Raw genomic sequence first — 26,915 nt, 5'->3', positions numbered from 1 at the left:
GTATTCTGCTGCTGACTAAACTAGTTGTGGGGCAAGAATATTATTTTGCTTTCATGGATCTTACATCCTTCCTCCACTTCCTTTCCACCTCTTCCTTATCTTCCTTTGATAATTTTTTTTGTGTATGGGTACAAGACTTAGGTTGAGGAGAAGGAAAGGCCTTTGCTAGTTGTCTTTCTTACAGATTTATTTGGTCGTGGAGAGTTGTGCAAACTGCAGTGTCCCTTTTGTATTATCACTGATCTCTGCCCATATAGTCTTGCTCTGCATAGACTGAAATCTTGAGGGCCAGTCTGACCTGAGTGGAGCCAGATTCCTTCATAATTCAGACTTTTTCATCTCAAGGCTAAACTCGTCATGGGCGATGAACGTGTCTGCTAACTCTGTTATACTCTACCAAGTGCTTAGTACAGTGCTCTGCACATAGTAAGCATAAGCACTCAATAAATATCATTGATTTAAATACAGAACACCAATCATCTTGCAAATACATGCCACCTATAAAAAGTCACCATAGCAGTCAGGACTGTGAAAAAAATGACAAAGGTCTGATGAGATATCTGCTGAAATCCAATAGATATTGTATTTAAATGCTTTCTATGTATGTGCCAAGCCCTATGCTAAGTGCTGGGTAGATAGAAACAAACTAGAACAAACTTCATAAGCTCTTAACAAAGTGAAACACTGAGGGGCTGCCACAGGTATCTCAAAGGTACTGTTATCTTCAAGAAAGAAAGTGAAAGGTTAGACTACAGTAAGTATTTAGGTATATCACTACTGTCCATTGCTGGAGAAATCAAAGCCAGAGCCCTACTGGATCGACTCCTGAAGGATAGCATCGACCATATACCCGAAAACAGATTTGTGCTCTGCACATAGTAAGCGCTTAGCAAATACCATCATTATTATTATTATCTTCACAGAATTTAATATACAGGAAAAGTACAGGGAGCAGCAGCCGCAATTGACGCCATCAGTAGTTCTGGACTCTGGAAATCAGTTAGTAAATGTGGTTTCCCCTTGGATTTGATTATGATTCTGAGAGTGTTTCACAACATCAGTGCAAGAGGGTCCCTTGACACTAAGCCTTACCTCATCAATAGTGGGGTCAAGCAGGGAGGTGTCGTAGGCCCAGGCCAATTCATTCTATGTGCCCACCTTGGGAAATACTGGAGGCAGGCATTAGAAAGTGGTTGTCCTCCTCTGGGAAACTTATGACGTCTTGGAGATAATCATTGAGGAATTGTTTGTGTGCTTTTAACCGCCCAAGAGGCATACACCCACCAAGTCACACAGATGATTGTAAACCACTTGGTTTGAATCAGCCAGGCACCAAAGGCAGACTAAGTCTAAAGTAAACTGAAGTAATGTATCCGTCTTTACAAGGAAATGCTACCCACAACCAAAGAGGTTTATTGACAAAACAGAGCAAAATGTCAGTGATGCAGTGGTAACTAAGAATCAGAAAATGAAATTGAGATGGCCTAAATATCCTTTGGGTATTGACAGTGAGGTATTTGACTTCAGCCCCAAACAAAGGCCTACCAGCCTGTAGTGCCATTTGAATTTCTTTGCAGTTGCTGTATCTGGACCTCCTGGTCTGTCATCGTGTCCCCCTCCTCCCCCCCGCCACTTCCGCTCCCTGAGCAGTTGCATCAGCAGCGTGGCTCAGTGGAAAGAGCCCGGGCTTTGGAGTTGGAGGTCATGGGTTCAAGCCCCGGCTCCACCAAGTGTCAGCTGTGTGACTTTGGGCAAGTCACTTCACTTCTCTGGGCCTCAGTTACCTCATCTGTAAAATGGGGATTAAAACTGTGAGCCCCCTGTGGGACAACCTGATCACCTTGTAACCTCCCCGGCGCTTAGAACAGTGCTTTGCACATAGTCAGTGCTTAATAAATGCCATCATTATTATTATTATTATTTATATCAGATGGCAAGGCAAGGTCACAGAAGTCCAGAATTAACTGGATTTTATATTTGCATGATGGGGGTGGGACTGTGGAGGTCACATTGAGCTTAGCCACGAGCACACCCATAGATGAACTTCACCTTAATGGGGAATGGAGTCTTCTTCGAGTCTAAGAGACTACATGAGTTAAGGCTGTCCATCACCTCACCCCCTCCTACCTCACCTCCCTTCTCTCCTTCTACAGCCCAGCTGTCTCCCTCTGCTTCTCTGCCGCTAACCTCCTCACCGTACCTCGTTCTCGCCTGTCCCGCTTTCGACCCCTGGCCCACATCCTCCCCCTGGCCCGGAATGCCCTCCCTCTGCACATCCGCCAACCTAGCCCACTTCCTCCCTCAAAGCCCTACTGAGAGCTCACCTCCTCCAGGAGGCCTTCCCAGACTGAGCCCCCATTTTCCTCTCCTCCTCCCCACCCCCCCGCCCTACCTCCTTCCCCTCCCCACAGCACCTGTATATATGTTTGTACAGATTTATTACTCTATTTTGCTTGTACATATTTACTATTCTATTTATTTTGTTAATGTGCATCTAGCTTTATTTCTACTTATTGTGATGACTTGACACCTGTCCGCATGTTTTGTTGTCTGTCTCCCCCTTCTAGACTGTGAGCCCACTGTTGGGTAGGAACCGTCTCTATATGTTGCCAACTTGTACTTCCCAAGCGCTTAGTACAGTGCTCTGCACACAGTAAGAGCTCAATAAATATGATTGAATGAATGAATAATACATATGATCACGAGAAACTGCAAGGTGAAGATGTTTTCATTGAACCAGTTTTGGTTGGGTTGCCTTATCGTGCTCGCCTTGATGACTCCCCAGTAAGCAGAACATTGGAGAAACACCTATTTGTTGTAGCCTTTGGAACTTACTCACAGGTATGGGTTCTTTGCTCCTTAGGTCTGATGTGATGAGAAATGAATGTAGTGTCATTGTGACATTCCCTGTCACTTTAGATAAGATTTTTGCTCCGGATTTGACGCTAGGGCTTTAGCAGGCAGGGTCTTCAGCTTGATACCAGGAATAGTTGTAGTGTAAAAGAAGCTGTCAGTCCCATGCCAACCCAGAATTCCCAGGACTGTGTTACCTGCCCCGTTTCGTCTTGGAAAGAGCTGCAAAGGCAACTTTCCCCAAGTAAAATTAACCTGGTGGTAAAGAACACACTTGGATTGCTTCACCCTTGCTATCCGGTCCCAAATAAACCTGGCTAGTATACCCCAGAAAATGTCTAGATAATTGGCTGCTACCATCCCATGACTGGATGGATTTAAACTCTCAAGAGGTACAGGAAGCTTTCTCCGGTGGTGGAAAGGTGGGGAAGGGAGGCAGGGGCTGGCTGGCACCCCTTGTTCTCATCAGGTTGAGAGGAAGAAAACTAATTGCCTCAACTCAACTAAGCAGTAGCATGGTCACCCCAGAGTTGTGAGTGTGCACAGAGAATGATAGCATGAACATCCCTCGTTATAAAGAAGGTAACTGTCTAACTCAGAATCTTGTTTCCCTTAGCCAGGAATATATGATAAGCACAATAATAATCAGGCAATTATTAAAAATAAAATACTGGTTTACCTGCAGACTAACTCTGGTACTGATGAATGTGTTGTATTAAGCGATTAAATTTTTCTTTTCCTTAGGTATTTTGCAGCATCCGGATGGCACGGTCTTGAAACAGCTGCAACCACCACCTAGGGGGCCAAGGGAGCTGGAGTTCTATGGCATGGTAAGAAGTCTTGATTAAGATGGCAATATTTAGCCTTGAATGATATTTTTTAGTGTATATATATATATATGATCATCTTGTAGTAGTGGTAAGGACTGGGTAAAATAGTAGTTAACAAAAGTTCTCTTTTTGTGCTTGAAGATTAATGGTAATTTGTATTCAACATGGTCTGTGCCCAAATTATGCATTTGACCCACCTGTTTTAGAAACCCAAGCTTGGAATTGCAAGCATGCAAGAACTCAGTCTTATCTATTATTTTTGAGGAAGTTGCTTGAAACTAGTTTTTTTCTGAATTTCCATTCTTTTGAAAATATTAAAGCTGCTCCAATAAGAACGTTTGGTCAGTTAATTCTCAGTTTTGGAGTTTTCACCCCTAATAAAATTCTTCTTGAAGTAATAGCATTGTTTTGTGCATGAGTATTCGAAGTCCTATTCTAATCCTCACTGCTAAGATGCCATCTCTATGCAAATCCCTTTATCTGCTTGTTGAAGCAATCTGAATTAAAGCATCCTTCAGATCAGGTGAGATAATTTTTAAGTAGTTACGCTGTCAGATTTTTACATCCTACTTTATCAATAAGAAAGGTCTGATTTTTTTCAGTGATTTCTAGATTATTTTTCTTTATTTTAGGATAGATTAATTTTTCAGATTTAATTATTATTGAAGATACAGGTGCCTGGAAAGGGTGCATATTTCCAAAGATGCTTACAACGTTTGTTTTTAATTAACCCATCCCAATTAAGTTTCTGCTTTTTTTCCTCTGGAAGATTTCTAATTAGAGGTGAGATGGCCAAAAATGCAGAGAAGAATTTTCAGCTAAATGTTTGGATACACAAATTAAATATTAAGCACTTTTAAAAGTCAACTTTAATGTTCTTTTGTGGTGTCTGTTGCAGACTGTAAGCTCTTTGTAGGCATGGAACATGTATACCAATGCTAAATTTTCTCCTAGGCACTTAGTACTGTGCTCTGTACACATTGAGTGCTCCATGATTGATTGATCATTTTAAGTGCTGCATAGTCTCTTCTACAGCACTTCTATGGAAGACAGCAAAAATAGCTGTGAAAAGGTGCATAATGAGGCATGTGGAAAGGACCACTTTAGCCATTTTTTGGCCTGGGGGCGGGGGCAGGGGGAGAGCTTTCTGAAATGGATGAATCCCTGTGTATTTTTGAGTCTGTTTCATAGAAAGATTAATCTTGAAACTATCCTTTTTTATCCCATGTAATGTACCCCATCCATGTTAACTGACTTTTTCATGTTAAGTGTGATGACTGTTACAAAGATTGGGTCAGATTCTGATGTGAGATTTGTAGAGGAACTGCCAGATTGATTTTCATCACAAAGGAAATAGTTAAACAAAGAAATGCTTTTCTGATGGTAAAATACTAAGACCCTTTAAACCCTCCATAGAGGGAAAGGAGCAACTGCAATTTTTGTACCTTCAGGATGATAGCTTTGACTTGGAAAGGGGGTGTAAAGAAACTGATTTCCTTTTCTGATTTTAAAATGAAAAATAAAAATTAATGTAGATTTCATATTTTTCATCAAAACTCTCTTTGGTTTGGGATGTTGGTAACAGTGCTTGTTTAGGTTTGTCAGATATTGTTTCCAAACTTTAATCGGGTGTGTTTTTTAAGTACATCTACCTGTAATAAGAACTCAGAAAGTTGAATAGTGAGGGAATTGACTCCCCAGGCAGTTCATCTGTGTACTTCTGTTCAATTCAATCTGTCACCAAAGCCTATAAGCTCTATCTTCAAATCATTGCTTCGCCCTTTCCTCTTCATCCAGAACTGCTACCAACCGATCCAAGTATCCTGTCCCACCTTGACTTCTGCATCAACCTCATTGCTGACCTTCCTTCCTCCTGTCTGGTCTGGTCCCACTCTAGTCCATACTTCACTCTGCTACACAGATCACTTTTCATCACCTCTTCATGTAACAGAAACTCCTTCCATTGGCTTTAAAGCAGTCAGTCACCTTACCCCCTCCTACCTTATGTTACCGATCTCCTACTACAGCTTGACCTTCACACTTCATTCCTAGTGCCAGCCTGCTCACCGTGTCTTAATCTCATTTAGTTTGCTGCCTACCATTTTTCCACACCCTCCCTCTAGCCTGGATTCTCTCCCCTTCTGTGTATGCCGGACCACCACTCTCCCCACCTTCAAAGCCTTATTGAAGGCATATTTCCTCCAAGAGGCCTCCCCCGATTAAGCCCTTTTTTCTCTGGCTCCCTCTCCTTTCTTTGTCATCCATGCCCTTGGATCTGTGATACTTACCCCACTCTCAGCCCCCAGCATTTATGTATATTTCTATCAATTATATATTATATGATAAATTATATTGATGCCTGTCCCCCTCTAATCAATTATATTTCATGATTGCTTACTGTGTGCAGAGCTTGGGAGAGTACAGTATAACAGAGTTGGTAGACATGTAGATTGCAAACTGTAGCTCGTTGTGGGGGCAGGGAGTGTGTCGACCATCTTCGCTGTATTGTGCTCTGCACACAGTCAGTGCTCAATAAATGCCACTGATGATGATGGTGAATTGGCTGAATAGGTAAAGCCAACCATTGACTATATGACTTCCAACATCATTTTAACATCATCAAGCTTTAAACATGTGCGCTCCATTACCATTGATTGACCTTCAGGTTATCCTGTTTGCTTATAAATACAGGACATATGGAAGATTAAAATTTCAAATAGCCATGGGTTGCCCTCCTTGAGGGCAGGATTTGTGTCTTTTGCTGAGCTCTTAGTACAGTACTCTGCCCAGTAGGTATTCATTAAATGATAATGATGGTTTTGTCATCTTGTACTTACAATTCAAGGTAATAGAATTTTTTTTAAAAAAATTTAATCTCCCCCCTGATGATATTTGTTACTGTTTAGTGGAAAATGGATGAGGTCTAATGCACTTGAGGCAGTTCTAGTGCTTTTAAAATTACAGATGACTTTGAGAGTACATGAGTGAACAATTCTAGGCTCCAACAGAATAAAGGGGAAGTTCACCCAAATAATTTGCCAAAATAATTAAACCAACTGCTTCTTTCTAGAAGTTCAACCAAACGTAGTTTTTTTAACATTCCCATGATACAAGGTTCGTATCTCTCAAGGGGGAAGACAAAATGGGTGTCTGTGTCATCAACTGGATAGCCAATCCCTTAGTCAGTCAGTCAGTGGGATTTATTGAACACTTACGAAGTGCAGAGCACTGCTCTAAGCATTGGTGGAGTACATTCAAAAGAGTTGATAAACACTATTCCTATCCTCAAAGAGCTTTCCTTTTACAGTGTAGACAAGAAAAGATGAATGGACTGGTGAGAGTCCCCACCATCTCAGGGTTTTGGAAGCAGCGTTAGTAAGGGGTATCATCTTCTAGGGTGCAGACCAGGCTCAGTAGTTGTCAGTTCTGAGTCTGAACCTTTTTGGTAGACTAAAAGTACTAAATCAGGGGAGGCCAAATTGCAGCTCATATGGCTCTTCTTCACTTTGCACTGTTTGTGGCAAAAAGCTATTTGTCAGTCAGTCATATTTAAGTGCTTATTGTGAGTAGAGCACTGTACTAAGCCCTTGAGAGTACATTTTAACAATTTATTTCTTATTGCACCGCTGTGCAGAGTGCAGTGCTGTGCAGTTCTAGGTTTTGCAGGGTTGGCAGCATCCTTGTCTATGGGGGCCTGGGAGGGGTGCAGTGCCGTGCCGTGCCCTGGCAGTCTCTTGCTTCCCACCACCACTGCTTGCGCCACCATCCCCTCCGGAAAGACTGCCCTGTTCCAGTTAAAATCGTATTTTTTTTTTAACCTGTGACTCTTGAACAAGCTATTTTATTTGGTGGTGGCTCTTCCGTTCATGAGGCCTACCCACCCCTGCATTGCCTGTCACGTACATTAATCCTCATTACTCTGGTAAAAAGTAATTAGGAATGGTAGCAGGGGTTGGTGAGGGGGGAGGGAAAGGAACTTCAAGGAATATTGAAGTTAATCAATATTGGCTGCCCAGTGAGGAAAGCTGTGAGAGGACTGGCTAATATTTGCTGATAGTAGTTGTGGCTTTCGATGGGAAGAGTGTGTAGGGTTGGGCTTTCTCTAGATCCCTATCTCTTTCTGCTGCTGCGGGTTCTGGCATGACGGAATGAAATGTGATTACTCTCCTTGTTGAGTATGCATACTTTTGTCCATAAATCAAGCTGTCCCACCTTCTGACACAAATGAAAGGTAACAGCAGAAGTACAGATCGGGAAAGGAGTTTTGCAACTGAACAAACATAATATCTGAAAAGTGGTCCTAACAGTTACTTGTAAATTACACTCTGAGTATTATTAACTTCAGTAAGTATACAACTTTATGTTTAAAGGTCTTTGCTTAGTGAAGTTCTAGGGGAAAAAAGTATTTTTTTAGAGCTCCTTTGCTTGAGAGCTGCCCAATAACTTTATTTTAAAAATTATTTTGAAAATCAAAATATGATGATGGGGAAAATTGAGGTAAAGTAATAATGCTAGAGGGTGTTAGTATTATAGAAGGGAACTATAGAAGACTGAAGAATAAAGACACGATGGAGATGTAAATGAATATAAACTAAGGTATGCATATTTTATGTTAAAGAGCTGTTAGTATTTCAGATAATTGGAAGGAAAGCGGATACAGAGGCTGCTTTTCTCCAGGCCAGTACGGAGGACTTTCATGGAAGCTGTCAGAGAATAAATAATTCTGTGTTATCTGGAGAGTTTGTTCATAGTCATCGGAGGGCAGTGAACTTGTGGGAGCAGAGTTGCAGTTTCCTCTGTTCCGTTTTCCGCACTCCTTCCCACACGTCACCATCCAAAGTCAGTTTTGTGTGATATCTTTCTCTGGGACCAGTTTCTTGTCAACCATTTTCTGTAAGTGGTGGGCGGAGGAAGAAAACCTCTGAGGATTAGCATTGAATTTAGAATTACACTGCAGAAAGCCACAGCCCTTTCCTCCTCCCATCTGCCTGGAGTGGAGAAGTGTAGATTCACCAGGTGACAATTTATCCATTTAGGTTTGTTACAATATTCGGTGTGTTTTATTTCACCACTATTAAAAAGTTTGGGAACTTGATGATGCAATATCAAGTGACTTTGTATAGAGAGAGTGAGATGTTGAAAAGCTAGCTCATCGAAGTGTATACTTTGGAAGGTATGACTTTCCTCTTCGTTTTTCATCTGGAGATTGTAATTTCCCCTGCTTTCCAGAACCCTGTAGTAGTAAAACCTGCTACTACAGACTTGTTCTGATCCTGTGGGTATTTCTCTTGAAAACTGAATTTCTAGCTTAGTAAATGTGTGAAAAGGATGATGTCAAATAAGGTAAATGAGTATTTTTTAAAAATGTGGATTTAGATTTATGAAGACATTTATGACATCCTGTTAACTTTGTCTCTTTAGCACATATTTTAGGATGCCTTCACAGTTCAACTGTTCAGAATTGTACATTAACATTTTGCTCCCTTGAAAATGATGCTTAAGAAACAATAGTTTTGATTCCCTGCAGTATTTGGATTTTAAATACCTGGTTCGTTTTACACAGTCTTTTCCAATACCCTGTTTAGTATGAAGTAAAGAACTGTATGGAAGATTTAGGGCCTTCATTTTAATGGCTTGTTAAAAGTTATACATGAACGGCTGAAGAGAGCTTGTAAAAATTGCATTTTGGATGTTTCCCGAACAAAACCCAGTTCTTGAAAAGAGGAAAAGTGAGTTAAAATATGTGTGTCAGAACCATGGTAACAATACTTTGAGTTTTACTTATGAGTTTCTATAAGTGAGCTCTTCAAAGATGGCAGTATAATGACCAGTACTAGTAGTGTGCCAGATATGGAGGCGAAAAATCAGCCGCTTTCAGAAAAGCTAGATAGTATTTAAAAGGGAACCTTCAGGAGTTCCCATTTAGACAGTGAAACATAGGGTGGAATTTTTTTCTGATGCAATTCTTTGTTTTAATGGCTGGTTTATACTTCCTAGCTTGTTTAGTGGAAAAGGGCATTTTTGTTAATTTTGCTTAAATTTTAGATAAGAGCTTTCAAATGCCCTGTTTATAAAACTCATGGACTGTGTGACCCGAGGAGACCTTGAAATTTGTGGAAGGGAAGCTACAAGCCATACTATCCCGATCTGAGTCCTGCAGGTTCTAGGTCAGCAGGGAATATGGAATTTCATGATTTGAAGGGCCCTGAGTAACCTAATCAAGGATCCCCAATTTCCTCCTCCTCTGTCTTTTTGCTGTCGTATAACTTTAGGCAAGACCACTCCTAACTGTTCCCTAGGCAGATGAAACTCCTGTTTTTAACGACTTTTAAAAAAGGAGATTCCATAACAGCTTTGAGTAATCTGTTGAAATGTCTATTAATTCTTGAGGAGCCTGAGGTCCCAACAAATATGAAACAGATCATCTTCCAAGTAAACAGCCTCCTCTCCTTGCTTCCATTTGAATAATTCACAAAAATAGAAACTTCAGACATGCCCAGCCTTTCTTTTGAAATGTACTGAAATAACATATTATTGAGGAAAAAATATAGTACATTTCATGTCAGAACCCAGTTTAATGACTAAAATAGCTAGGAAACATTTTTTAATGACATTTGAAAAGATCTAGAGTAAGATTTGAGAAGTGTGGAAAATCAGTTCTTAGGTGATCAGATTGGGTCTGGGAAGAGATGTGGGGAGAGGAGGATAGCAGAAGGGGGAGTGTTTTTTTTTAATTTAGTGAGTGACAGAATGAGACTCAGAGTAGCTTGTTCTTTTCTGGCCTAACCCAACCCTCCTTTTGTCAATCAGTAATTGGTTTTTAAGTATATACTGAGTCCAGAGCACTATAGTAAGTGCATAAGAAAGTACCATGTCCTTAAAAGGTATGATGCCTGTTTTCAAGAAGCTAAGGTGACCTGTTCATTCATTCATTCAATCATATATATTGAGTGCTTACGCTGTGCAGAGCACTGTACTAAGTGCTTGGGAGAGTACAATACAACAATAAACAGACACATACCCTGCCCACAACAAGCTTACTGTCTAGAGTGGGGAGACAGACATCAATACAAATAAATTACAGATAAGTACATAAGTGCTGTAGGGCTTGGGGGTGGGGGGGAGAACAAAGAGAGCAAGTCAGGATGAAGCAGAAGGGAGTGGGAGAAGGGGAAAGGAGGGACTTAGTCTGGGAAGGCCTCTTGGAAAAGATGTGCCCTCAATAAGGCTTTGAAGTGGGAGAGAGTAATTATTGGATTTGAGGAGGGAGGGTGTTCCAGGCCAGAGGCAGGATGTGGGCTAGGGCTCGGCAGCGAGATAGACAAGATCAAGGCGCAGTCAGAAGGTTGGCATTAAAGGAATGAAGTGTGTGGGCTGGGATATAGAAGGAAAGTAGCAAGGTGAGGTAGGAGGGCTCAAGGTGATGGAGTGCTTTAAAGCCAATGGTGAGGAGTTTTTGTTTGATTCAGAGGTGGATGGGCAGACCCTGGAGTTTATCTTTTGAGGAGCAGGGTGATGTGTCCTGAACGTTGTTGTAGAAAAATGATCCAGGCAGCAGAGTGAAGTATGAACTGGAATGGGGAGAGACAGGAGGCTAGGAGGTCAGCAGGGAGGCAGTAGAAGTGCATTGGGTGGGTGTGCATTCATTTGTGTGTGTTCTAGAATGTGAGTCCGTTGTTGGGTAGGGACCGCCTCTATATGTTGCCAATTTGTACTTCCCAAGCGCTTAGTACAGTGCTTTGTACACAGTAAGTGCTCAATAAATACGATTGAATGAATGAATGACTAGGCGGCTCAAAGATGCTGCTGAGGTGATAACTGGGAGGATATGGATTGGGGAAGAAAAAGACAAGTCGGTCTGGGTTGGTCTCATGGAGGGGCGGGATTTGAGAGAGGCTCTGAAGGTGGTTAATACTGAGGTCTGATGGATTTGGAAGTAGGAGGGACATCCAGACTCCTCGACTCCGCTCTCTCATTCACCCCTCACATCCAAGCCGTCACCAAAACCTGCCGGTCTCAGCTCCGCAACATTGCCAAGATCCGCCCATTCCTCTCCATCCAAACCGCTACCCTGCTCATTCAAGCTCTCATCCTATCCCGTCTGGACTACTGCACCAGCCTTCTCTCTGATCTCCCATCCTCGTGTCTCTCTCCACTTCAATCCATACTTCATGCTGCTGCCCGGATTATCTTTGTCCAGAAACGCTCTGGACATATTACTCCCCTCCTCAAAAACCTCCAATGGCTACCGATCAATCTGCGCATCAGGCAGAAACTCCTCACCCTGGGCTTCAAGGCTCTCCATCACCTGGCCCCCTCCTACCTCACCTCCCTTCTCTCCTTCTACTGCCCAGCCCGCACCCTCCGCTCCTCCACCACTAATCTCCTCACTGTACCTCGCTCTCGCCTGTCCCGCCATCGACCCCCGGCCCACGTCATCCCCCGGGCCTGGAATGCCCTCCCTCTGCCCATCCGCCAAGCTAGCTCTCGTCCTCCCTTCAAGGCCCTGCTGAGAGCTCACCTCCTCCAGGAGGCCTTCCCAGACTGAGCCCCTTCTTTCCTCTCCCCCCTCGTCCCCCTCTCCATCCCCCCATCTTACCTCCTTCCCTTCCCCACAGCACCTGTATATATGTATATATGGTTGTACATATTTATTACTCTATTTATTTATTTATTTATTCATTTTACTTGTACATTTCTATCCTACTTATTTTATTTTGTTGGTATGTTTGGTTCTGTTCTCTGTCTCCCCCTTTTAGACTGTGAGCCCACTGTTGGGCAGGGACTGTCTCTATGTGATGCCAATTTGTACTTCCCAAGCGCTTAGTACAGTGCTCTGCACGTAGTAAGCGCTCAATAAATACGATTGATTGATTGATTGATTGATCCGGACAGGAAGGAGTGTGTGAATAAGGATTTGTAAGACAAAGACGAAAATGAAGCACAAGATAAATAGGTGAACTTATGAACAAGGAGCATGAGCTAGGGTGCAGTGGGAGAAGAGTGAATAAGTAGAGAGGAGAATGTTGATTTCATGCCTTAAAGTCAGTGGTCGAGAGTTTCTGCTTGATGTGCGGAGGAATGGACATCTATATTGAGGTTTTTGAGGAGGACAGAGATGTACCTAGTACGTTTTAGAAACTAAGTAGGGACTGGAATAGGGGAGAGACTGGAGGCAGGGATCCAGGATGCTGTGAAGGACGTTTGAGCAATGAGTTAGGACAAGGTCCTTGTGAATTGTTGGTGGCCTGGGGCTGTGGAGAGGAGACTCCAGGTTCAGGAGATTCATAGTATCCACAAATGGTTGAGGGGCAGAGGAAGCTGGGGTCTTGTATCTGATTAGTGGCATTTGGTTTGGGGATAGAAGGTCCCCGTCTCTCCACTACCAACCTTGGTTAGAAAGAGAACCCGGGCTTTCTTTTTGTACCCTTTAGCCCAGATTCTATTCTGAGGTCATTCTGCTCAGAAAAGTGCAAGATTTCTTGTCTTTTGCTGTCGAATCGTCTTTGACCCATAGCGACGCCATGGGCACATCTCTCCCAAAATGCCCCACCTCCATTTGCAGTTGTTCCAGTAGTGGATCCATAGAATTTTCTTGGTTAAAAAAAAATACTGACTCCACGCAAATCTTATTTGCTATCTCTATCTCATGGCTATATGGCAAAACTCTGGTGCCTCCTGCTGTATCGGTTTTGTAAATTCAATTAAAAAGAAAATCTGATTTAATGATTTTAGGATTTTTTAAGAAATTAACAATGTGCAAAAATAAAGTTTTATTTAAAATATATAAGCACTAAATTGTGGTAGTAATGGTGGACCTTCATTCCTGATACTTCTGGACCGAGAACCTGCGTAAAGGATCAGCATGATAACATGAAAGAGTGGATTTTAGAGATGTTGTGAAAGTGGAACTGGTAGGATTTTGTGACAAATTGAATGTGTGGGTTGAATGAGAGAGATGAGGCTGTGATAATGCGAGGAGAAAGGACTTGTGAGACAAGGAGGATGATGATGCTGTCTAAAGTGACAGGAAAATGAGGGAGAAAAGAATTTTGGTAGGAAGATAAGGATTTCCTTTTTGGATATTTTTAGCTTGAAGTGCTGCAAGTAGAGATATCCTCCCCTTACCTGGAACTTCCTCTCCATCTCTAAATCTGGTGGACCATAACTCTCCCCATCTGCAAAGCCCTTCTGAAATAACATCTCCCTCAGGAGGGCTCCCCCAATGAATCTCCTTGCTTTTATTCTTCAGCTGCCACTTCGGTCCACCTGTGCCAACCAATCAATCAATCGTATTTATTGAGCACTCACTGTGTGCAGAGCACTGTACTAAGCGCTTGGGAAGTACAAGTCGGCAACACATAGAGACAGTCCCTACCCAACAACGGGCTCACAGTCTAGAAGGGGGTGCCCTGCTGTCTCAAGTTTCTCTTCTCCAGTTCTGTCCTTGACCCCCTCCAATCTGGATTCTGTCCCCTTCACTCTACAGAAACCTCCCTCTCAGAGGTCATCAGTGATCCTCCTTGCCAAATCCAGTGGCCTCTACTCCATCCTAATCCTCCTTGACCTCTCAGCTGTCTTGGATGCTGCTGACCATCCCCTTCTCTTGGAAACATTATCCAACCTTGGCTTCGCTTACACTGGTTCTTCTCCCGTCTCTCTGGCTGTTCATTCTCAGTTTCTTTCACAGGCTCCTTCTCTGCCTCCCACCCCCTAAACTGTTGGTATCCCTCACGGTGGGTTCTGGATCCCCTCTATTCACATTCTGCACCCACTTACATGAAGAACTCATTCACTCACATGGTTTCAGCTACCACCTCTACATAGATGAATCCCCAGTGTACATTTTTCAGCCTTGATCTATCTCCCTCTCTGCAGTCTCACATTTCCTCTTGCCTTCAAGACACCTCTACTTGAATGTCCTGCTGTCACCTCAAACTTAACATGTCTAAAACAAAACACTCCTTTTCTTCCCTCCAATCCCCATCCTTCTCGACTTTCCCATCGCTGTGGATGGCACCATCATCCTTCGTGCCTCACAAGCCCATAACCTAGGTGTTATCTTTGACTCCTTTCTCTCATTGAGTCCATCACTAAATCCTGTCGGTTTGACCTTCACAACATCACTAAAATCCATTCTTTTCTCTCTATCCAAACTGCTGCCATGTTAATCCAATCACTTATCCTATCCCACTTTGATTACTGTATCAGCCCCCTTGCTGACCTCCCAGCCTCCTGTGCCTAGTATATACAGAGGCCTGCACCAAGCCCTTGGGATTATTATTATTAACTGTGTCTTAGTTCCCTCATCTGTAAAATGGGGATGAAGACTGTGAGCCCCCCCGTGGGACAGCCTGATCACTTTGTAACCGCCCCCAGCACTTAGAACAGTGCTTTGCACATGGTAAGCGCTTAATAAATGCTATTAAAAAAATGCTGTTGATTTTAATGTGGGGGTTTTAGAGTAATGGCTCCAAAACAGTACTTAAAATTTCAAAAACCTAATGAATAGCTCAGTCTTACAGAAGTAGGCATTTTACTAATGGGAATTGAGATCTTGGAGGCAAGTGTAGCATGCATTATAGGAAAAGATAGAATTCACTCAATTTAGTTAGCCTTTTTGCCTTTATTTTGGGAAGTGGATAAAATTAGTTGAGGTTGGTTCTTTTTCAACTTGCAAATGTCTTCCCCACACTTAGGAAAATATGCATTCCATAATGCTTTAAATGCCAAGTGTTCTAAATGTCAGTTTTGTTTTTTTCCAAATTAAGACATTTTTGAAGCAGAAGTAACACCCGTTTTGCATTAGGCCATTCAAACTCCATTCAGCTATCTCCTGGGGGCTGAGTTCAGGGAAGCGACTCAGTTTGAAGCTGGTTGTGAACCGGAGGTTCAGCCAGAAAGGTCCACATGTGGTAATATTTCTCCTTACCCAAGCTAAACCAGGGATTAAAGGACAGCTAATGAGGGTTAATTTGGTCATTAGCTTAATTTGGCAGTGTTTGAGTTTAAACCCTAGTTTCCAGCTTCTCTCCAAGCAAAACCTTTAGGCAACATATGACCTTAACCATAGAGCTAACTCATCAGAATCTGAGCTTGACCCTAACAGGCTCAAACGTCTGTGGTTGTAAATATGACCATGTGTATCTATTGTAATCATTTTTCACCTAGACGAAATGTGAAAACAGTTCCTTCACCTGATGTATTTTTGAGTGTGTAAGAATGAAATTCTGTAAAATTCAGGCTATATCAGTTTTATTTACTGAGCACTTGTTTTGCCCAGAGCACTGTAGGGTTAGTAAACATGATCGTTACCCTCTAGGAGTTTACATTGTATGTGGGGGAGACAGATTGAGTATGAAGGAAACAACTTGCTGGTCTTAGGCTAGTTGAGGCTCATATCTAAATATGAAGCTTTAATAATAATGATCTTTTGTGCTCTTTTGCAGTTGTTTTATTTACCTGAAGATTATTTGGATTTCTGAAAGTATTTGGTACAACAGATTGCGAATGTAGGAAGAACTCTTGATTTAGTCCTTAGCTCTTAGCCAACCCGTTGTCCCGGAAGCGTTTAATATACAGGCAGGTGGACCTGCCTTCGAATAGGGTCCAGATCTCGTGCCAGGCATGCCCAGTTCATTCCTCTCCACTGCCTGAACAAGAGCAGATTGATTCTGGCCTTCCCTCACTGACCCTGCTCTAACCCCCACCCCCAAGACTTGAGAGGAGTTGGGAACAAGTAACTCTTCCCCTTCCCTTTTCCTGTCCCCCAGGGCCGGGAGTACCCGGACGGGGAGGAGTGCTTTGACCACGGTGGCTCTACTACCCCTCTGACATCCAGGTTTACACTTGACATTTTGGAGACGTTTAGAGGGAAGAGCATTTTCATACTAATTGTCCTGGAGCCCACTGGCTTTAGGATGATGGCTTTCTTCCTCACAGTTCTTAAGTGATTTCCTCGCATTATCTTAACCCATGGCATGGAAATTCAGCTTTTCTTTCTCCTGTGTGACGTCCAGCAGCAGTTAGAAGGAATGGCTCTTGTTACTTTCCTCTTCATCCGGCAATTTCCTCTCCTCTACTTTTATTCTACTGGCTCACCATAGATTTTCATCACTGCTTTTGCCTCAATCATCCCATGAATGCCTGGGAAGGAAAAAGCCAAGTTCACCTTGGCAATTATGTGATCAAGTGGTCTTGGAGCTGGCTGTTGTCCTGCTTAGGGACAGCCATGTGCACCTGGTGGCATTGGGCATGCACTGGACCCTTGAGCTGAGAAGACCATGCTCATACAGCATTCTGCCCCATCCACTCACTCCTCTTGCTGCTTCCTGGAAGAGGAGCCAAAGGTGGTTTCACTTCCTAGCTCACTTTACATCCCTGGTGTGATTTATGCTTTGCGTAGGTTTGCTAAGTTACCCTGTTCATATATAAACCAACAAAATGGGTTTATTAAGTATAATTGTTTATGTAAATTGTGTGTCTAGTCATATAGACACAGAACTGTATATGGGAGTTTATTCATTTTGCACAAGTTAATGCAATACCCAACTTACGTATATTTCTGAAAGATGCACACCTGCACAGAGATAATGGTTTAGATCATATTTAATTTTGTGCGGTACATGAGTAACTTTATGCAGAATATGCATCTCAGATTTATGCACAACACTAGTTTTGCCAACTTGGCTACAAGCCATCTGTTGGCAGTATTGTGCCAACTTATTGACCGATAATTACGCACTTCGTTGGATTGACAGAATCCTTCTAGATGTGGAAGCAAGTGGATGGAATGGGGTACATGAACCACGGTCCCCCCATGGGAGTTCTGTGAGGTGTCCAAGTGGAAGTGGTGGTGCACCCAGCTTCGTGGTGCTAATTTTCAAGCAACCCTACCTTTCCCTTAAAGTATGATTGTGGTAATGTTGTAGTTCCAGCCAAGGCAAACAGCTTGGCACAATGGATAGAACACAGGCCTGGCTGTCGGAAGTTCATGGGTTCTAATCCTGGCTCTGCCACTTGACTGCTCTGTGACCTTGGGGAAGCCACTTCACTTCTCTGGGCCTTAGTTACCTCATCTGGAAAATGGAGATTGAGACCGTGAGCCCCATGGGGGGACAGGGACTGTGTCCAACCCAGTTTGCTTGTATCCACCCCAGTGCTTAGTACAGTGCCTGGCACATGGTAAGCGTTTAACCAACACCATAATAATAATAGTTACTATTATCCCAAGAGGTCCCTGGGGTGTCAGTGATGGGCAGGTGGCCTGGGGAGGGGTTTGCTTTTTTTTTTCTGCCAGAAAGGGGTTGGTGACGAGTCTTGCTCCATGCGTCTGGGAGGGGAATTAGATGTGATAGCAAGCTGGTGGTCCGAGTTTGTTGAAAAGGAATTGAGTGTGGAATGCCCATCTCTTCCATTTGCAGCTGGCACTCTTGGAGAGGGAAAGGAGCTAGTGCATGTGTTTGGAAACCCTTATCCACAGATTAGAATGTTGGGAATGAATTGGGAGAGGAATATTCCAAGAACTAAGAGGAAGAAGGGAAACATTCAGGATGCTCTTCTTCTCTTATACCCAAGGGTTTCCTTGCTCATATTTGGTTGTAGAAGGGGAAGCTATGAGAATTAGTGGGAAGAATGAGGGTCTAAGAGTCAGGAGGCCTGGGATCCATTCCCAGCTCCCTACTAGCTTGTTGTTATTTTGGGCTAGGCATGTAATCTCTGTGCTCCAGGTTCCCCAACTGTAAAATGGGAATAATATCGTGCCTCGCCCTGCCTCAAAGGTTTAAAGGTAAAATGAGACAAGTAATGTAAAAAAAAAAGTTTTAGAAAAAGCAAAAGATATGTCGGCACCCTGCTTTGCTGCCTAAAGTAGGGCTTAAGAAGGGCAGGTGATTGCCCAAGGATCCCTTGTTGGAGTTTGAGCCACTGCGGGGCAGGAGAAGGAGGTGGAGTTGCTTTGCAGTGTTCCCAGTTGCAGACCAAATAGGAGGAAGATTCAAAAGGGAAGATGAGGTGCAGTTCGACTTTGCTGCAGGATCTAAGTGAATTGGGTCTGGACTCTAGTTGAGAGTGGAGCCATTTATTTATGCAGGAGACACTGTACTACCTGTGCCTCTGGTTGGGTTGGAAGGTTAAATAAGTACTCTGTTCATGGGCTGATGTGAGTGAGGGTCATTCCTCAATCATGACCTGTGGTGTCGTAACCCAAAGGAGAGTAACCTGTTTCTGATCCTTCAATCGGTCGTTCTGGTTTGAGGTCAGTTGTGAAACCTTATTGCGTCTTTCGAGAGCCCTGGAATCTTTTCAGAGATGTGTTGAAATGATCACGAACCCACTTAATCAGAGACTGGCATCAAGGTTGCTTATATATGACTGGGGTGAATACAAATGATTTATATTTAATTTCTACTTTTATTTTTGTTTCAGGTATATGCTGCAGACTGTGCTGACAGTGTTCTTCTAGAGCTTCGGAAATATTTGCCAAAATATTATGGCGTCTGGTCACCTCCTTCTGCACCAAATGGTAATTTCTGTCGTAGGCTTTTTTTATAAATGGCTTTTTATGTACATAGGCTCAATCCCAGTATATTTAATGAAACACAAAACGTATTTGGCAGTTCACTGAGCTAAAATCCAAATATCCCCAAACTCAAAATAATAATGTGGTATTTAAGTGCCTGTTGTATACTGAGCACTGTGTAGCTACACGGTCCTGAGGTTGGACATAATCCCTGCCCACATGGCACTTACAGTCTAAGTGAGAGAGTATGATTTAACCCCCATTTTACAGATGAAGAAACTTAGACACAGAGAAGTTAAGTGATTTGCCCAAAGTCACACAGCAGACAAGTGGAGGATCCGGGACTCGCAGACCTGGGCTCCTTCCACTAGGTCACACTGCTTCTCAATGAAATACAAAATATAGTCCAATCAATCAGTGGTATATATTGAGTGCTTACTGTATGCAGAACACTGTACTAAGCAGTTGGGAGACCCAATATCTGCCTTCTAATTACATGTGTCCTTGATGAAATACCAGAGATAAAAGTAATAAATTGAGGAGGTGGTGAAGAGGAGGAGAGACCCATGAATCTTCATCTTTTTTTTTAATGGCATTTGTTTACCACTTACTGCATGTCAAGCACTGTTTTAAGTGCTAGGGTAGATGCTAGGACACAGTCCCTGTCCCAAGTAGGGCTCACAGTCTTAAGTCAGGGAGGAGGATTTAATCCTCATTTTACAGATGAGGTAACTGAGGTATAGAGAAGTTAAGTGACTTGCCCGTGGTCACACAGCAGGCAAATGGTGGAGCTGGGATTAAAACCCAGGTCCTCTGACTCCCAAGCCTGTGCCCTTTCTTCTCATCTTGGATCATCTTAGGGTTTTCTTTTCAATTAAAGGTTAACTTTCCAATGGTTTCACCATCTCCCAGGAGAAGTTTCTATGAAAATACTTCCTGGAAGGGAAAATCTGTGAGTATTAACTTGAAATTGAAAACAGAAACGTGTAAATCAAATACTTAAAAAACCCAACTGCAAGATGTAGGCAAAAACCTTTGGTCATATTTTAGAAGCAGCAGGAAAAACAAACACATAGGAGCTTAGCAAACGTGGGCAAATGGCTAAATTTCTATCTGGGAGCCCATTAACTCCATTCTCTCCTAAAGGGGTGGAAGAATGGAAGAAGTGTACAATGGATAAATCAGTAAGCAGGTATGACATGGCTTTTTTATGAGCCATCAGGCCAGGCTTGTTTATGCAAACCTTCAATTAAACGGATACAGTTCAATAGTGTGGGCAGTGGAGGGTGTGTTGTCTTACATCAACAATGAAAGTCTTTGAGAGTATTGTTTTGAATTAGGGTTGCATTTATTTCCTGTTTTATTCTTAAAGCACCAGCAGCTCTCTGGGGACTAAAAGGTGGAGCAGTGTGAGATATTCTTAGTTCCAGCGGGCTTAACAAATGAGTGTGATGTGAGAGATATAGGGAGTATGCTGACCAGGCAAGCGGTTCTGTCAGCCCCTGTTCTATCTTCTTCGTCCCCATAATAATAATGGTCATTATGATGTTGGCAAATACTTATCACATGCTGGGCACTCATACTAAGTGCTGAGGTAGATGTGGGATGATCAGGTCGGACGCTGTTCGTGTTTCACAAGGAGTTCACAGTGTAAGGGGGAAGGAGAACAGGTATTGAATCCCCATTTTACAGTCGAGGAAGCTGTGGCAGGGAGAAATTAGGTGACTTGCCCTGGTTACACAGCAGGCAAGTGGCAGGGCGGGGGATTAGAACCCAGGTCTTCCGACGTCTAGGCCCATGTTCTTTCCACCAGGCCTCACTAATCTTAGTCTACTGGCTGCTCAGCTGCAGTAGAGCTCAAATGAGGGTGTGGATGGATAAAACTCACATGCACCTAGAAAACACCAAAGGATTCAGAAAATTATCCACTGATAACCACTCACTCATATGCTATTGATGATGAGGTTTTCAGAGGAAATCCAGCACCAAATTGAATTGAACTGAAGCATGGCCTGGCTTAGCTCTCACATACCAATGTGTACTGGAGATGAAGCCTTTGTCATTATTGAAGCTGCTACTGATCTTTCTGGGCATGCAAGCTGTGAGCAAAATCATCTCGTCAACGCCCACAACTCATAATTATAAATTTAGGTGCTATATTTTTAGTAGCTAAAAAGGTGCTTAGTATTATGGGCTGAATGTTGCATTATTCTGAAGCATGCAGACCCTAAATATTTTACAAAAGAAAAGGGGTAAAGAAATTCAAGTCACCATACAAAATAAAATTTTCACAGTACCCCATGGTGCCTTCTCAGAGTGGCAAACTGGAATATCACTTCCTCTCCAAATCACGTTTTTTCCTCCGCATCACCACTGTACCAAGTGCTTGGGAGAGAAGAGCAGAAGCAAAACACCCATTCTCTGTTCGCACGAAGCTTAGTCTAATGGGAGGAGACAGACAAAAAGAGTGTTTTGTTGTTACTGTTTCAGAGTTTTAGCTACCTCGAGCAGTGCTCCAGAATTTCATTGCTATCTGTTTCACTAGATCAATCCTTATTCTTTAAAATTACAATGACTTTGAAACACCTGCGTGTATTCTTTTGCTTTTCCTAATTTCAAACCCAATTTCCCTAATGTCTTTTGAATTATTGAGATCCTACATTTTTATTCTATTCTGGGTTCCTCTGCTTCTAGGCATCAGTAACACAATCTTCAAGGTGGTAGGTACTAGAACTTTGATTATGATGGAGTTTCCAGTTGGGCATAGTGACTGAGCTTTGGGCCTGAAATTTCAGGACCGAGAGCCTGTGTGGAGTAATTGATTATGGAGATAGTTGTTTACCAACACCACTCGCACTTTTAGCTACCAGTTGTGCTCCAGTTGAGGCGTGGAGTACAGGGAGTGAGGAAAGAGGGGGTGCAGCTTACTGCTGAGGCTTTACATTCAAGGAGCAGAATTCATTCAATCGTATTTATAGAGTGCTTACTGTGTGCAGAGCACTGTACTAAGCGCTTGGGAAGTACAAGTTGGCAACATATAGAGACGGTCCCTACCCAGCAGTGGGCTTGCAGTCTATAATGCAGCTTTAGGGAAGATGAAGCAGGTGGAATGGAAGAGGACAGAGGGACGAGGTGAAGTTGGGTTTATTTATTACATACCTATAAGTTTCCTCTTTTCATTGTACTTAAGCACTGTACTAAGTGTTGGAGTAGATACAAGATAAACAGATTGGACAGAGTCCATGTCCATTCCTTGTCACCGTCTAAGTAGGAGGGAGTGGGACTTAATTCCCATTTTACAGTTGAGAAAATTGAGGCACAGAGAAGTTAAGTGATTTCTCTTATGTATGTCTTCTTATGTATCTTTAAGCTCTATTATTTCTTCCTCTGTAACTTTAGTGTCTATCCCCTGGTGAGATTGAAAGCTCCTTTAGTGTAGGGATGCTTCCAGGAGTCTAGAGTGAAGGAGTTACCCAAGACTGAATCGTCAGAGAGAAAGTAGTAAATCGTTTATCATTCATTCAGTCCTATTGAGTGCTTACTGTGTGCAGAGCGCTGTACTAAGAGGTTGGAAAGTATAATTTGGCAACAGATAGAGGCAGTCTCTGCCCAACAATGGACTTACAGTCTAGAATGGGGGAGACAGACAAAACAAAGCAAGTAGAAAGGCATCAATAGCAACAATATAAATAAATAGGATTATAGATATGTACATGTAATTAATAAAGTAAATAGAATAATAGATATGTACGTATATACACAAGTGCTTTGGGGTGGGGGGGTTGAGCAGAGGGAGGGAGTCGGGGTATTGGGGAGGGGAGGCGGAGCAGAGGAAAAGGGGGTTCAGTCTTGGAAGGCCTCCTGGAGGAGGTGAGCTTTCAGTAGGGCTTTAAAAGGGGGAAGTGTGCTAGTTTGGCAGATGAGAGGAGGGAGGGCATACCAGGTCAGAGATAGGATGTGGGCCAGGGGTCGACGGCAGGACAGGCAAGAATGAGGCATAGTGATCAATCAATCAATCAATCAATCGTATTTATTGAGCGCTTACTATGTGCAGAGCACTGTACTAAGCGCTTGGGAAGTACAAATTGGCATCACATAGAGACAGTCCCTACCCAACAGTGGGCTCACAGTCTAAAAGATCACCGTAGTAACTACCCCAACTGTTATCTCAGTACTTCTATGGTAACTAGTAGTATTAATATTTATTCGTTCAGTCAGTTGTATTTATTGAGTGATTACTGTGTGCAGAGCACTGTACTAAGTGCTTGCGAAGTACAACTCAGCAACAAAAGGAGACAATCCCTGCTCACAACTGGCTCACAGTGCTCTCTTGGTGCAGTGCCCTGTACTAGGTGCTTGGAAAGTACAGACTAAAGAAATGACATGTCCCCCTGTCCACAAGAAACTTTCATAATAATAATAATAATAATAAGTGCTTACTATTTGCCAAGCACTGTACTAAGCGCTAGGGTGGACACGAGCAAATAATAATAATAATAATAATAATAATTGGCATTTGTTAAGCGCTTACTATGTGCAAAGCACTGTTCTAAGTGCTGGGGAGGAGACAGGCTGATCAGGTTGTCCCACGTGGGGCTCACAGTCTCAATCCCCATTTTACAGATGAGGTAACTGAGGCTCCGAGAAGTTAAGTGACTTGCCCAAGGTCACACAGCAGACACGTGGTGGAGCTGGGATTCGAACCCATGACCTCCGACTCCAAAGCCCGTGCTCTTTCCACTGAGCCACGCTGCTTCCCTAATCAAGTTGGACACAGTCCTTGTCCCACGCGGGGCTCACAGCCTCAATCCCCATTTTACAGATGAGGTCACAGAGGCATAGAAAAGCTAAGTGAATGCCCAAGGTCACACAGCAGGCAGGTGGTGGAGCCAGGAAGAGCCAGGAACCCATGACCTCGGATTCCCAGGTCCGTGCATGGCCCGTCCATTACTCCATGATGCTTTATACTAATAAGGGAGATAAACATTAACCATATTTACAAGACTAGTCTAAATAATTGAGTAGACATTTATACAAGAGTGCTTGGAGTGGGCATAAAGAAGTTCATAAGTGCTAGAGTTGCCTAATGAGTTTCCTATGGCGTACATACTGACTCACCCTATTGCATAAGCACTCACTTGTCTACATACCAACTTTCCTTTCTTCCTTCTTTGTATTGTGGTAATGTCTGTCTACTCACTCCTGAATTCTCCCTTGCACTTAGTTCAGGGCTTTGCATCCAGTGGGTGTTTGATATAGTTGATGTAGCTCCTCCTTTTTTATTAGTGTTCCTTTATCCATCTCTCCGTTTCTTGCCAAAGAAGCAAATGTATAAGCTTTTTTTTTTTTTTTTTTGATCCTGGCCTTCTTTAGCTCTGTTTGCATAATTTGGAAAAACAATGGTTATGGGTCTTTTATGGTATTTAAGTGCTTATGTACCAGGCACTGTTATAAGTGCTGGAATTGTTTTGTTGTCTGTCTCCCCATCTCTAGACTGTGAGCCTGTTGTTGGGTAGGGACCATCTCTATATGTTGCTGATTTGTACTTCCCAAGCGCTTGGTACAGTGCTCTGCACACAGTAAGCGCTCAATAAATACGATTGAATGAATGAATGAATGGAAGAAAATCAGTTTGGACACAGCCCCATTTCCCACATGGGGTCCACAGCTTTAATCCCCATTTTACTGATGAGTTAACTGAGGCAAAGAGAACTGAAGTCACTTGCCCAAGTTCACACAGCAAAAAAAAAAAGGCAGAGCTGGGATTAGAACCAAAATCCTTCAAATCCCAGATCTGTGCTTTTCCCACTTGGCCAGATTACGCTAAATCATAAGGTTCTGCATTTGACGAATCATGTAGGGGTTTCCTCATTTGTATAGTGCGATGTTCTGCTTAAGTCTTTTTTACTAACTTTATATATTTTTTTAAACAGATTTATACCTAAAACTGGAAGATGTGACTCATACATTTAACAGACCTTGTATAATGGATGTCAAAATAGGGCGAAAAAGCTATGATCCTTATGCTTCCTCTGAGAAAATTCAGCAGCAGGTCAGCAAGTATCCTTTAATGGAAGAGATCGGGTTCTTGGTGCTTGGCATGAGGGTAAGACAGATTTACTGGATTCACCCTGACTTTTTAAAAATGTCTGCATTTTAATATTTACCAGGGATTTATATTTTAAAATGTCACAGATTAAGTCAAGTTAATAGTAAACAGATTGTCAAGTACTGCAGAATCCATATAAGGCATAATATCAAATCACTTACACTCTGTAAATTGCTTTAAGGATTTCATTTCGGGTGCAGTTACTTGAGAGTCACAGCACAGGCCTACTATAAAGCTGAGGATTATTTTGTTCATTTTCTTGTCCTTTATTTTTAGGGAATATTCACATTGGTAACAGTTCTTTATAATGCTTATAATACCCACTATTTTTGCTGTGCTTTCAGAAAAGTGCATTTTGAACAGGTGGATGTTTCAGTCTCTGACAGTGATTTTGTTTTCAGTTTTATTTTTGGGGATCTGATATTTGAAGAGTAAAGTCAACGTACATTAATTAGAATCAAAAACGAGTACAGAAAAACGGTCCTTATTAAGTCAAGCTTTTGAGTGGAGATTCAGCATAATTTTTTCTTCAGGTTAAACAGATGAGTCCTAATAATCGATTAGTCTTAACATGCTTACCTGATTTTATGGTAGAACGTGAAGGAGCACAGCATCCTACCAGCAAGTAAGACTGTTTTCAGGGTAAAGTTAGTAGAATTTCCATCAGAAACAATTTTTGCTTCACAGAGTAAATGGTTTATTAGAACCAGACTTTGGTCCCAGCTCAGTGTGGTCATGCGGTCCATCCCCCCACTCTCCCTCCCCTACCATCATCATCATCATCATCAATCGTATTTATTGAGCACTTACTGTGTGCAGAGCACTGTACTAAGCGCTTGGGAAGTACAAGTTGGCAACATATAGAGACAGTCCCTACCCAACAGTGGGCTCACAGTCTAAAAGAGATGGGAAAGGAGGATGAAAGGAGGAGGGAAGGAGATGGGAAAGGAGGAGGGAAGGAGATGGGAAAGGAGGAGGGAAGGAGATAGGAAAGGAGGAGGGAAGGAGATAGGGAAGGAGGAGGAAAGGAGAAGGGAAGGAGATGGGAAAGGAGGAGGAAAGGAGGAGGGAAGGAGATGGGGAAGGAGTAGGGAAAGGAGGAAGGAAGGAGAAAGGAATGGAGGAGGGAAGGAGATGGGGAAGGTACCCTTTTTTGGGGGGTCGGGGTTGGGGGAGGGACGGATATTGAGCAGTTGAAATCTTGGACTTGTCACCAGGACAAGGTACCTCCTTGTTTTTGTCTGCTACAGGTCCTAGGGAGCTGAGGAGCACCCATTCTAGTTGCATATTCGTGACTTGGGCCTTTCCTTCAGTCAGGTTTCTCCGCTACCCCAGTTGCTCCACTTAAAAATGTGTTTGGTTTGTTTGGCAAACAGGGCTCTAAACATTTGCTCTGCTGTCTTTCGGTTTTTCCTTCGAGGGCCTTGAATAATATGCAGAACAGCAACATTTTCTCCGAGTTTAAAAACCTGTTTGTTTTTTTTCATAGACAATCACTAACACTGACTTTTTTAGGGCTTTTTAAATTAACCATTGGTAAGGGTGAGTCTGGTCAAAACAAAAGGGTAGACATTCCTGAAGGGTGTCCAAAATTGTACCACCT

The 26,915-nt window shown here is 42.7% G+C and overlaps 1 protein-coding gene across 1 annotated transcript in view; it reads left to right on the top strand.

The window, feature by feature from the left end:
- IPMK (inositol polyphosphate multikinase) overlaps window positions 1-26,915 on the top strand; it is a 56,880-nt gene that overhangs the window by 17,604 nt on the left and 12,361 nt on the right. The window contains exons 2-4 of the mRNA XM_038743375.1: window positions 3,598-3,683; window positions 19,110-19,206; window positions 25,137-25,309. Coding sequence (XP_038599303.1) covers window positions 3,598-3,683; window positions 19,110-19,206; window positions 25,137-25,309 — 356 coding nt within the window. The remainder of the gene's footprint in view (window positions 1-3,597; window positions 3,684-19,109; window positions 19,207-25,136; window positions 25,310-26,915) is intronic.

The sequence above is a fragment of the Tachyglossus aculeatus genome, chromosome 3, assembly GCF_015852505.1.
Source record: "Tachyglossus aculeatus isolate mTacAcu1 chromosome 3, mTacAcu1.pri, whole genome shotgun sequence".
NCBI lineage: Eukaryota > Metazoa > Chordata > Mammalia > Monotremata > Tachyglossidae > Tachyglossus > Tachyglossus aculeatus.
The sequence above is the reverse complement of the archived record's forward strand: the minus strand, read 5'-3'. Positions and strand labels throughout refer to the sequence as shown.